This window comes from Mesitornis unicolor, unplaced genomic scaffold, assembly GCF_000695765.1.
Source record: "Mesitornis unicolor isolate BGI_N332 unplaced genomic scaffold, ASM69576v1 scaffold30292, whole genome shotgun sequence".
Taxonomy (NCBI): Eukaryota; Metazoa; Chordata; class Aves; order Mesitornithiformes; family Mesitornithidae; genus Mesitornis; species Mesitornis unicolor.
In genome coordinates this window covers 1-12,856 of record NW_010168992.1, presented here as the reverse complement: position 1 = coordinate 12,856, position 12,856 = coordinate 1, and the positions used below count along the sequence as shown (strand labels likewise).

The following is a 12,856-nucleotide window of genomic DNA, read 5'->3' as shown; positions in this document are numbered from 1 at the left end:
CATAACCTTCATGACCTCTTCAGTTTGTTATGAGTAGCAAACACGGGCCATTTATTTGTCTTCTATATACATAACAGACGTAACAAATGGAAGATCCCTTTCACAGCAAGCCAGAGGCCACTGTAAAAATGACTTTGTGATGAATGATTTCACAGTGTTAACTCATGTAGCAGTTCCCTGGTCAACTAGAAAAGCATTTAATAGCTGAAAAAGAAGGATCTCCAATGCAGTTTGTGAGAAACAAACCCGGCTGTTACTAAAGGGTGCAGGAATTGTTCTCTTGACTTTGATAGGTCTTGGAACAGATTCTCGAGTATTCAAAACAAATCCAAAAATGCACTTTTTTTCCTGCATTTCATGTGGAGATGTGATCTATCTATAATCACACAACATACTGGATGTATTATACTGGTTAGATCAAAGGACCCAGTCCTCCTCCTCCTCCACTCAAACAATGAGATTATTACATGGGACATGAGACAGAGGGGATATTAATTTTCCAAAGGGAAAAACAAGCAGGACCACACCAGTCTTAAAAATGCAGATCAGAGTGGTGATAAACATTTGCAGTGTTTCATCAACTAAAGGGGGAAAAGAAAACATCAATATAAATACTTTAGTATCTATAGTCACCAGCAAAGCTCTCTCTGGGTTTCACTAGCTACCTCAGCGAGACTAGAAAAGCACATGGCACTAATGCCCATATTAAAAGAAATTATGTGTTTTTATAGGGCAGTTATATCACAGGTGGTACCTTGAATGCATCGATCAATAGATCAATTACCTCTTTCTGCACAAACTTCTGGAAGCCACAGGTTATAACTTCTGCTGCATTTTGCACAGTGAGGAACACTGGGATTGGCTGCAATTGAGAGAGAACAAATGTCAAAATCAACCCAAAACAGTCACACACAGGGCACTTCTCTCAGGGACAGCTGTCCCACATGTTTGGGTTTTGTTTCTTAAGCTGTAAACCCATGCCACATCTCCTAAAAGGGACTTAGACCCATTTCAACCACTATTACATGGCACAGACATCTTTAAATGCAGACTTTGCTTGCTGCTTCTCCCACTTCCGAGTGCTCAGTCGGTTTGTTTGTACACAGCTACCTTGGTGAGATTTGCTCCAGGTTTCTGGCTCTAGTTTTGCCTCTCTGCTCAAATATCTGCAGCCTCCACGGTAAACAGTTCTCATGAGTTTTCCCATCTCTGTCTACTGGTGCTAGAAACACAGTGTGACTCCTAGCAACGGAATTACGGACGAGATTATCGTAAGTGATTGCTTTCAGTTACTGCTAGGAAGAACTGCCCGAAGTTAGGGTAGAAATGTAATAGTTCATACACAAATGATGTTGAAATGATACCCACTGAGGTATCTGGATGCCATCCCAACATGAAATCATTAGGAAACAAACCCCAAAGATAACAATAATGAATCAAACAGCCATTGCCCCAGGCAAACCCAACCAGAATTAGTGGTTCGTAATACTTCCTCCAAATCAGATTCATGGTCTCTCAGAGAGTTTAAACAGAAGCAATTCTCTGCTCTGATTAAGATAATCTGAGGACTAAGACTGTTTTAGGAAGCAGTATTTCCCTACTTGTGTATAGTGTTTAAAGCACATGAATAGAGAATGATTTAATTTCTCAGTGACAACCATGCCTTTTAAGTATCAGGCGATATAAGCAGCAAATATATCTTAAATTTGACTTTGCACTCAGAAATCTATGTTTTCTGGATATTTCTTCTCTTTCCCATAAAGCTGGATAAGCATCGCTAATTAAACACTTTAAGTCATAATGGCAGCTGGGGTGGATCCATAAACACAACAGTTACACCAAGATAACTTTTGACACCTCTAAATTACCAAGGAATGAAAATCACACAAAGACAACTATCATGAAGATGTCAGCCCCAACTTCACCAGTTCTGAAAGCCAATTCTCAACCCTGTTGCTGGACAACTAAGACCATAAAACCAGAAGTATCTAACATAAGCATCCTGAGCCTGATCCAATAACAGGAAATGCAAGAAATAACCATGCAGAAGGAAAGTCGACAGCAGAATTTACGTTCTTCCTTTTGTGAAGCCAATTTGTTGGGATTTTCTTTCCTCCCCGCTTTTGGCTCTTCCAAATGTGTTTTGGAGCCAACAATGGCTCCAGTTTGCCTAGCCCAGTTAACATTCTCCATATGTCTATTGCCTTTGATGTGAGTATTTCTTAAACTTGTGAGTGGGCTTAATGCTTAGGAAAAGAAAGGTTTACTGGTTGGGCAGGCAGGGTGAATAGACTCTGTGCAAACCTCCTTTTACATATCTGCATACTTTTGTTAATGCATCACAGTTCTCCTCCAGTTCCTGCCCTGAACTCCTGGGCAGGGGACACTGCCAGCACCTCAAGGGAGAGGCACAGAGATTAAGATTGTAGCCCTGCCACTATACAGGAGTGTTTGAAAGCGGGTCTCCTTGGATTTGATCAAAAAAGTGCATATAATTTCTGCTTTAGGAATAAACCCACTTAACTCAAATGTGCTGCTGAGGTGAGTCAATTCAGGTATAAGTTTGGGAGAGTCCATTTTCCTTCTCACTGTGTCATAAAATTGTTGTACGCAAAGTTACTCTAAGTACAGCTTCTGTGTAAGATTGAATTTAGCCCCAGTACAAGGCATCACATGACTATGGCCTAAGACTACTTGTCCTTTTGTCTTTCCTCCTAAAATGGCCACAGAATTAGGCTTCTAAATCCCTATTAATGTACAAGAAAAAGGCATTCAGAAATAGGAGATGCTCCTCAAGAAAGGTTTGGGATATAAATCAAAAGCATTCACAACCTCTTTGTCACTCCAGTGCATTTCACTCCTGAATGACCAGAGCAGGAAGAGGGAAACAAGGTAAGTTAGGGGATGACCAGGAAGTCAGAAGAAATAGCAGAGAGGATGAGAGTCATATCTCCTCCACCTCCCAGGTGAGCAGATAGAAAAGATGCTGCTGTCAAGGCTTTATTGCTCTTTGCAGACAGGGCTCTCTTTAGGGATCTCTGCTCAGTTTACACCAGGGAAGGCCAATGCAACTTGCTTTGACAAGGAACCAAGGGGAATTAAATGCATTCACCCTGACACAGAGCTCATTTGGCGGCATGAGGCTTCTGAGCACGTCTGTGTTTCCCAAAGGCCACTTGGGTCTGAGATGAGGTCCCCAATCTTGGTTGTGAGGACAGAGATCCCCTGTCCTTTTCTGCCCTACCTCTGCACTGGGATGTTCAAGGGATCACTACAAGTGGAATCCTGTCAAAAATTCTCTTTTGATCCTTCTTGGGCTTTAGGAGCTAGCAGGAAAGACCTGGCTCTGGAGTAGGATTAAGATGCATTGACAGAATGCAGAAGGGACCTAATGCAGAATCTGGCCTTGCAGACTGCAGAACAGCAGTAAAACATTGCTGTTTTTAAAAAAAAATCATGTCACTGGTTTTTTTTTCTTTTTTTAAGAAAGACTGTATCATTTAAGTAAAAACCATTCAACTTTAATGAAAGCAGATTTGATATCCTCTAAACATTTGGTAGGTTATTGTGATTCAAATGGATCATAAATCTGATTACTCTAACCCTTCCCATAATCTCTTTCCAACTTTCTACTTATTTGCACAAATCCTGTAAAGCATCAAAAACCTCTCACTGAAATGGTCTTCATCCTTTTCCTGGAAGGGTTTCCCACAGATCCCACAGCCCCATTCCTCCTTTGGCAAAGTCACAGTTGGTAACTTCTTCAACTTCTTCCCTGCTTGGACAATTCAGACCACTGAGGATCTGTTCTGCAAAACACCAAGTACCCTGGAGATATGCTGAGTGCATTGGGCTGTTGTGGAGGTGCTTTTTGATATTGCTGTAGCCTTTGTAGGATTGGACTGGTGCTCTAGCACTATTAACAATGTATGTATTATTTAAACCCTTCCTCCCTTCTTTCCCCCCAGCCCTGGAACATCATTAAGCAGCTTATATGAGGCGAATGTTCTCTGCTCATAAAGTAGAGGTAATAAAGAACTGATTTTACTTGTGCATTTCTTACCAATCTAGACAGTGCCCTAGAGCCAGCATAAATAATGCCAACAAACAGTACTGAAGCAGGAAGCCACGACAGGATTTCAGATCTGTGAAAACAATTAAAATCCCATTACTTCACCATATTCCATTTAAATACAGTCAGCAACAGTTGCTTGCAAGGAATACAATAATACATATACATGTAGATATATTTAAATTAATTGTCTAATTCTTCAGTATTCCTCCCATGTAGTAAAGAAGTCTGAGACAGAAATTAATCATTTATCTAACCTCAGATAGAAGCCATCTGCAGTTATAGTTTCTTTTTTTAAAATGTTTTCTCTGGCTCCTCTCCCTGCAAAATTGTTTGTTTCATGGCAATTACTTCTACCAGTTTTAAGGGAGAGAAATTTCAACTGATTTCCTTGATGAGCTGTAAAAGGAAAACTGACAAATGAAGGCATAAAATGGCGTACTCACACATTTTCACTATGTACAAATACACTTGCCCACCCACACATTCATTTCTCAGCCAGATTTACCAAGAGATTCTTCCTAAAGATCAGATTGCGTCTGTGGGAGCCTGTCCCTTGAGATTTCCTAACGATACTCCTGAGACTAAGCCAAACTCCTAGAGGCAGTCTGACAACTAATGGAGGAATGAAGTCAGCACAGATTGACCTGATACATATTTTTAGGCATGGTTATTACAGAAGGGTCAGGTTTCAGATCTGAGAAGGGGCTTCAGAATTTGCACTTTTCCTTTTTTTATCTTGGTACTTAAGGGGAAAAATGGATAGGGTAAGTGGTAAATTTCACAGAACCACAGACTATTAGGAGTTGGAAGGGACCTCGAAAGATCATCTCGTCCAACCTCCCTGCCAGAGTAGGATCACCTACACCAGGTCACACAGGAACGCGTCCAGGTGGGTTTTGAATGTCTCCAGAGGAGACTCTTTCAGAGAGAATAATGTAAGATTTTGAGCAAGGGAGGAAAGGAGTAGCAGCAGCCTAAAGGCCTGATCCAAAGGCCTCCCAGGACTGAAGGCACTGCTACCCACATTCACTCTTCCCAAGCTCTGAACCAAAGTCAAGGAAATGTTAGTGAATAATGCTGGTTCTCAAAGCAAAACCAAACTGCTTGTAGTTCTTTAATTTGGATTACACTTCCAACTAGCATGTAAGAGTTAAAATGTAATTACAGGTACTGCTACACTACCACAGTTGATGGAACACGAGAAAAATAGACCACTAAACAATGAAATCAGAACAGTGTGAATGAAGATAAAACATGCCCAAAGATTTATATGAGCACAGACAAGGAAAAAAAAACCTAACCACCACATTTCCTCGTCCTCTTTCACATGTAATTTTCTAAGATACTTGATCAAAACCCCAGGATAATGAAAATAGAGTAATCTTTAGACCCTTTTACTGGCATAAATATTTGCTCTGGTTTTGGGGTAATCACCATCATTTTTTAACAAAAACACTCTTCCTTTTAAGGTTATTGACTTCAACTGGAATTTCACCAAGACCAGGATCTAAAACTGCCATACCTCATTACCAATGAGTTCACATCAGATACCAACAAAAATATCTCCACCCTATTGGAACTGCAACAAACGGAAATAAAGGGGAAGGGAAGAAAAGAAAGGAGGGCTGGGAAGATGAAAGGAACACATGATAAAAATTGAATTTTCGTTCAGAACACAACGCTCTTTGATGTTCCCCACCACTAAATTCTAGGAATTCCAAGTAGATCTCCATCTCCAACGCAATACTGCGAAGTGCAATGGAAAAGGACTTCAGATGCTTTTTCCATGATGTAAGGGTAGAATTTTATGCTGCCAAGTGGGAATTTCTGGACTGAAAAAGAATGCATGGATGTCTGATGTAATGTGTCAGCACCAACAATCTGTCTTGTATATAAACAAATTAGTAGCTTCTTATGTTGGCAACAGAGTGACGTAAATGCAAAACAGGAAAGCTCAGTAATATAAAAGAGCTGATGTGCTTGTGGTTGTAGGCCTAGATCCAAATCCCACTAAAGTCAATGGGTAGCTTCCCCTAAACCACACTTTGGAGTTCTGGTTTAAGCAAGGCTCTGAGCTGCTGCTTAGCTGTGGGGAAAATTCAGCACTACAAGAAATGCCAACCAGAACACATAGGATTTACATGCCTACAAGGGTCAGTAGGTCTCAGTGCTGGAAGCATTTTTGCAAATGCTACACATATTCCTCTGCGCCCCACAGAGCCCTTGTTTTGGGTTCGAGTTTTGCAGAGAGTCACCGTTCACCATTTAGAAGCAACAAAGAGGGTGACAGAGTCCCTTACAGCTGAGAGTACTGGCTGGAAGCAGATGACAAGCAGGAGATCCACAAAATCGAAGAGAAATTACTCTAAGTAATATGTTTTTATTTGGTCTTTATTGTGAAGGTAGTATTCCGGACTTTAGACAAAGTGTGATGATCTCTGTGTAATAAAATAATTCTGCTGAGAGACTCTGGGATAATCTGAACTGAATCAGAAAGCATACGACATCAGTTCACATGACAGCAATACTGAGACTTTGTGAAAATAATCAATTGGGTGGCAGTTTATTATTCAAAGCATGAAAAGACCGGGGACTGAATATGGTATTTTTAATTATCCTACATATTCACAAAAAAACCCAAAACTAGATAGATTCAGAGACCAATGTTCTGTAACAGGGGTGGAAATGTCCTTATCCAAGTGGTAGTACTAAGAGAAATCACCTTTGGAGGGGAAAGGAGCTTGAGAGGAAGTGGCAGACAGAAGTTTTGAGACATAATGTTTGTTTGTTGAGTTTTTTGTTTGCTTGGTTTCTTTAGGGGGTAGGTTTTTTGTTTAGGTTTTTTTGGCTGGTTGGTTGTTGGTTTTGGGTTGTTTGTTTTTTTTAATACAGGAGATACATGCTACAAGTCCAGTTCAGCAAAGCATTAAAGCATGTGTCTAATTCTTCTGAAGAAAGCCAGGTTTAAACTCATGCTTAAATAGTTGGCTGAGTTATAGCCAGAACATGTCAATTACTTCTGGCCATTTCATTCAGTCTATTCCAGAACAGGCATTCTGTACTAGCTAAACTAAGGAAGAGGCTTCTCAAGATGTATTTTAATCACTTTTCCTATAGTGTGCTGGCATCTAGTGGCGTGAAGTCTCCATCGTCAAAACACGAACTAATTTTTCATCAAAACGTTTCTTAGATAAAAACATCCTCTTCAACAGCAGAAAATGGTTCTTGTTTAGTATTTTCTTTAATGCCTTCTGTTTTGAAAAAAATGAAAATATATTTTCCAAGCTGGAAAAAAAGATTCAACTTCTTTAATTTCATGATTTAAAGTAAAATAGGTTTGTACCCTAATCCTGCCTCTACCGACATCACCAGCAGCTTTTACACCAAAATCCTCATTCTATCTACACTGCAGATAAAAGATAGGAAGTGAAATTTTGTTTCCATTTACAGCTTCACTTAAGTTTCAGTGGTGGTGTAGTCACTCGCACGGACATGAAAACAGAACATAGCCTGGTTCTTCTGACATACACAGATTTCATTACAAATGAGGAGAATCAGTTTTGCAAGCCAACTGCTTGAATTCCAAACAGAAAATTCAACAGTTATAACTTGCTAATACAGAATCACTGAAAAAAGTTACATTAGAAGAGAACTCTGGCAGTCACCTATTCCAGACCCTGCCAGCTTCAGAGTCAAGTCACATTATTCAGGTCACTGTCCAGTAAAGTTTTGGATATCTCCGGAAATGGAGATTCAACAATTGCTGTGGGCAGACATCTTCTAAATTATAATTATTTTGCAAAATAAAAAGGATACTGCAGAATGGATTCACCTGAGCAGTGTACAGAATGCTGGATGACCCCTCTGAGTTGCCGTCACACTCAGTTCAAGCAGATGATCTTCGTCTACAAAGCACTTTTTAATATTGAGGTTTATTATTATATCAGTCCTATACTGCAATGGCTGCTGTTGCTGTACCATTATAAATGCTAAAGTTAGGGAAGGGTGAATGATTTCCACTTATGGGACACAGCTCTTAAGAGAAAAAGGCAGATCACACTTGTGGACTTCACTGCACTGAGGTTTTGGGGAAGGGTGCATCAATGTTCTTAACTAACAAGGTTTCTCTTACAGTATTATAAAATAATCCAGGGAAGAGATGTAGACAGACATAGATAAGTTATCCATATAGTTTCATTAATGGCTATGCTTCTTTGATTGTCTTATCAAGGTTAAATTTAATTAACTTTATATTAGTAATCAGTTGAAGTGTGTGTCATTGAACATTCATTAGACGAAAATACAAGATCTCTCCTACACCAGAGAGGCAGAACACACACACACACACACACACACCAACTTGTATTTTAGCAAGATGGTAGTTTCCACAACCAATTTAACTATCTCATAACCCAGATACAAAAAAAATAAGTATTTAGCAGACACTGAAAAACCCACAGTACCTTGAACACAAGTTTATCTCCACCCAGCCCAGCTTCCAGGAGATGTGAAGTAGAAGTCCACCCACTAATGTCTGCCACCTGAAAAAGAAACAAAACAGCATCTCTGAATTGTTTGTCCTTTTTAACCACATTGAGCATGACCCTAGAATCCACAGAATTTCTCACAGCACATCCATGGCTCTAGTTATCTACCATTTCTGTAGGTTACCAGGAATGTCACTATTCCTGTTTGAATCTTTCGGTTTTGTGGACCCTAATTTCCTCCAAATTTTCTAATACTCTGCTGCTTTCGCCTGCTGTTTCAAATGTTTTGTAAATTACCATCTAACACAATTACTTTGGTCATGTTACTGAATTCCCATTTTATCATCTCTTCCCACACAAGGTTTAGAATAATAATAGTAGTTACAGCCACAATGATCTGATGATGCAAGTGAGGCAAGGTTTGTGAGAAGAGATTAATATCTTTGCATACATAAACTGTTGTTGTTAGAACAAATAAACATGAATTCAGGATTCAAAGGCTCGTTTCAGCTGAAGTTACAAGCTCCAAGGATGACGTGTATAGTTCTAGTAGATTCAAACATCAGCTCTATGACTTCCCATGGTTATTCATGCTGTGCTTACATTACAAACTCCCTCAAACCCAGACTGCTCCCCGGCCCACTCCTACATCTTGTGCAGCAAGCACCAAGCGAAATGTCATCAACAACAACATCATTATGCTGCACCAGCCTCTTGATTCCCAGCCTCCAGAGAAAACATCTTTACAGCCAGATAACCTTGCATGTAAACCACAGTACTGTGGTTTTCTCATTGAAAAGGCATATAACAATTACATACATTCTGCATTAACTTATCTATCTAATGACTTACCATATCATAAAAGGCATTCCTTAGTCTATTATGGAAATAGTATGCGAGGCCTAAGAAGTGCTTGCAGATAACTTAAAATGAGTAGTGATGCATGCTGATTTTTTGTTAAGCTTTAAAATAAGTTATTAGCTTCCTTCTTAAGCTAGTGGTTTTCAGAGAGCTGTTTCATGTTTCTTGCACATCCTGCACAGTTCAGAGATAACTGTATTACAGCGTTAGAACACGTTAACAACTGTAACAGGTATAGAAGTGGTTTTATTTATTATTCCCATTCATTGCAATGCATTTAAGCAACTATTTAAAATCTCTCACACATACACAAATAAACAAATATTCACTCTATGCCGTATTACATACAGCTGGACAGCGTCAGAGAAGAGTGAGCGCATTGTCCACAGGGGTATGATGAATATTCAATGCTACTATCACAGCTCACTGCACCTTTTTCAGATGAGAAGAACAGGTATTCCTGATGTTTGCTGCAGGCTTGACCGTGCTCTATTTCAAGCCAGTGATGAATTCCCATCAACTTTATTGCGAGGAATTTCTTCTTGTTTCAGGTTTTAAGGACAGAATTTAGTAACAGTTTCAGACGTTTGGACCTATGCAATTTAGTCTTAGATTACACAGGGAACAAAACCAATGACAACAAACAATAACAGCATGAACTGAGAATAATTATTTTCCTCCTTTGCTCAACTGTCATAGCTCCAAATTAAAGCACATTTGAGCCACTCAGTAATTTCCAAGGAAAGGTCACTTTTAAAAGCCAGAATTTAGGGAAAAATATTAACATGCTGAGATGCATTTCCAAATAATAGAAAAAGGAAATAACTGTGGTAACACAGATACCATAAGGCAGTTGCTTGCCACTGAAATACGCTTTTTTACTGTTGATTCACCATGCTTGTATTTTACATACATTACTCAAAACTGTTTCCCTATATGATAAAAGCCTTGTCCAAGAGACAGTGTGTGTGTTTGTGTCAAAACTGGAGAAAGCATTTGTTGCATATTTAATAGAGCTGAGTACACTAAAAGAAAATGGAGATTCCCAAGGCAATTATTCCTAGAGTTGATTGCAGCCCCGAGGCTGCAAGTCAGGCAAAAAATACAAGCTATGCTAAGCAGCAGTAAAAAAAGCAAAGTTATCCAGTGTCTGCAGATACTACCGTTATCTCAGAAAAACAAATGGAGGAAATCTCAACTCTGAGAGGCCTGATTTGCACTAAATGTCTCACAGATTATTAACAGCACTGATGGTATATATGGACACTTGACAAAACATTAAATTTCTCGTTAAAATAATTAAGATATGATAGTGACTTGTGATGCAGAGTTACAACAAAGGCTAAACATGAAAATAAGCAATATGGCATTTCATTACGCCTAAAGATTGGTTTCAGGTTGGTTTTCATTAGCACAGCGAAAGAACACACCACAACTGCACATTATCCATGAGTGCCATTTCCAAAGAAGACAGGCTGTACTACAATTGCTATTTTTCTATGATGAAGTGCAGGACTTTCAGAAAAAATGAGAAATGATGGAGTCTATAGATTTTAATTACATCACCACTACAATGTTTAAAAATTAACCAAGACACATAAATGAATGCTTTACTAAGGCTTCATGAAGTATGTTCACTAGACAGCAAAAGCCAGCGATGACAAGAGGTACTGAAGTTAGTTTCAGCATGGAACGTTTACTGATTAAAGTAATTTTTCAAACAACTGTATTCTTAAAATGGTACTTACCCTTGAAAAAGGGTAGGGTAGGTAAATTTCAGGACAGATAGGACATACTGGAAAACAAACACCAAATTAACGGACATCAAACACCTACAGCTTAAAACATTAACAAACAATCACAAGAGCAACAAAACACAAAAAGTTTCTACCTAAATAAATAAATAAATAAATATCTTCCCTAATTTCTCTTCCCATGCCAGAACTGCTGGATGCTGCCCCAGTCACTGTGTAAGGCAGCAGGTACAGAGGTATGGAGAGCACACACTGAACAACAGAGAGAAGGCTACCTTCTGAATTGCTCTTTCACTGTCTGGGTTCACTCCATGCATCACACTGAATGGGAAAAGGATTAACAGGAAGAAAAAGACACAAGCATTTGCGAATTAAAATCATATCATACCACACAGGCAAGCTTTCGTAGAATCAAGACCAATAACTGTCTCTTGATGATTAACTTATCTTACATACCTAACTTTCAGTTCACACATCACTTTGTGTAAAATATTAAGCAGTCCATAAAGCCCTTTGGAGTTGTAACATATGGTGGTGGTGGGGGAGCAAAGCCTCTGTGTCACTTCTTTAGTATATTTTGTCAAGGTCTGCGCTTATGGATGCCAGTGTCTTTTCCCACTATACATGCATATATGAGGCAGAAATACATATGCCTTTCAATACGTATATCAGGATCTAACAACTTCCTGTAATAAAGTATATAAATAGTATTTCTGCAAAGGAGTAGAATGACTGAAGCTTCCTCAGAGGAAAGGAAAAGGTACTTGCCACTCCTTCTAGAAGCCAGCAGAAGCTGTCAAAGGCAAAAGGAGAAGCTGAAAGCTTTCAACAGAGAGAAAACTGTGCTGAGCACTTTGCAAAGTCCAGTTTTTAGGTGTGCGGGGTGTCACTAAGAAGCTGACATCAATATACAGAGACAGGGCATGCTGATTATTCATAAAGGGCCATGTTACACTTGTGCTTGTTGGAACTGCCACATGGGTTTTAAATTGGGACAATATATGCACATGTCCATACCCCCACTTGCACTTATGTACCACCTGCAACAAATGAAAGGTCTATATTCTGGTTATTTTTAACTTTATTACACTAAAAACTACATTCAGCTTTGAAAATGGAGCCCTATGTCAAAGTCCTCCCAACTACCTCTCAAGTCTAGTTAAGCCAAGTAACCTTTTGCAATTCATGATGCAATCTGGCAGCTCTTCAAGCCTTTTTCTGTTTAACTACTCACAGCTCCTAGTAGTCTGACAAATCAAGTGTATTATCTCTCCCTACGAACTTTGCTTCACATCTGGACTTCAGTCTACTTCTGGGCATCTTTAATGGCAAGTGTACCTCAGAACAGAAAACAGTGGCTGATGCTGAGAAGAGATTTCATTTTCACCTCCAAAATGCTGCTTTTCTCTAACTCTCCCTCAGGAAATCCATACCCTGGTTGCTTCAAAAATATCTTTTATTTTCTGGTTGGATGGGGCTTTGAGCAACCTGGTCTAGTGGGAGGTGTCCCTGCCCATGGCAGGGGGGTTGGACTGGATGAGCTTTAAAGTCCCTTCCAATCCAAACTATTCTGTGATTTTATGATAAGCGGAGGGCACCGTTTCTCCTCCTCCTCTTGGGTTCCTGCACTTCTCTCGCCCACTCCCGCTCCAGCGGACGGGCTGCCCAGAGCCCCCGCC

The 12,856-nt window shown here is 39.5% G+C and overlaps 1 protein-coding gene across 1 annotated transcript; it reads right to left on the bottom strand.

Annotated features, from left to right (window-relative positions):
• Positions 1–754: 754 nt before the first annotated feature.
• TMEM241 (transmembrane protein 241) lies at positions 755–11,218 on the bottom strand (the record flags this gene model as incomplete). The annotated part of the gene is made up of 4 exons (XM_010179227.1): positions 755–862; positions 4,064–4,145; positions 8,539–8,616; positions 11,172–11,218. Coding segments are annotated over 4 exons (315 nt in total), but the record flags the coding sequence as incomplete, so codon positions are not given.
• Between the last annotated feature and the right edge of the window lie 1,638 nt (positions 11,219–12,856).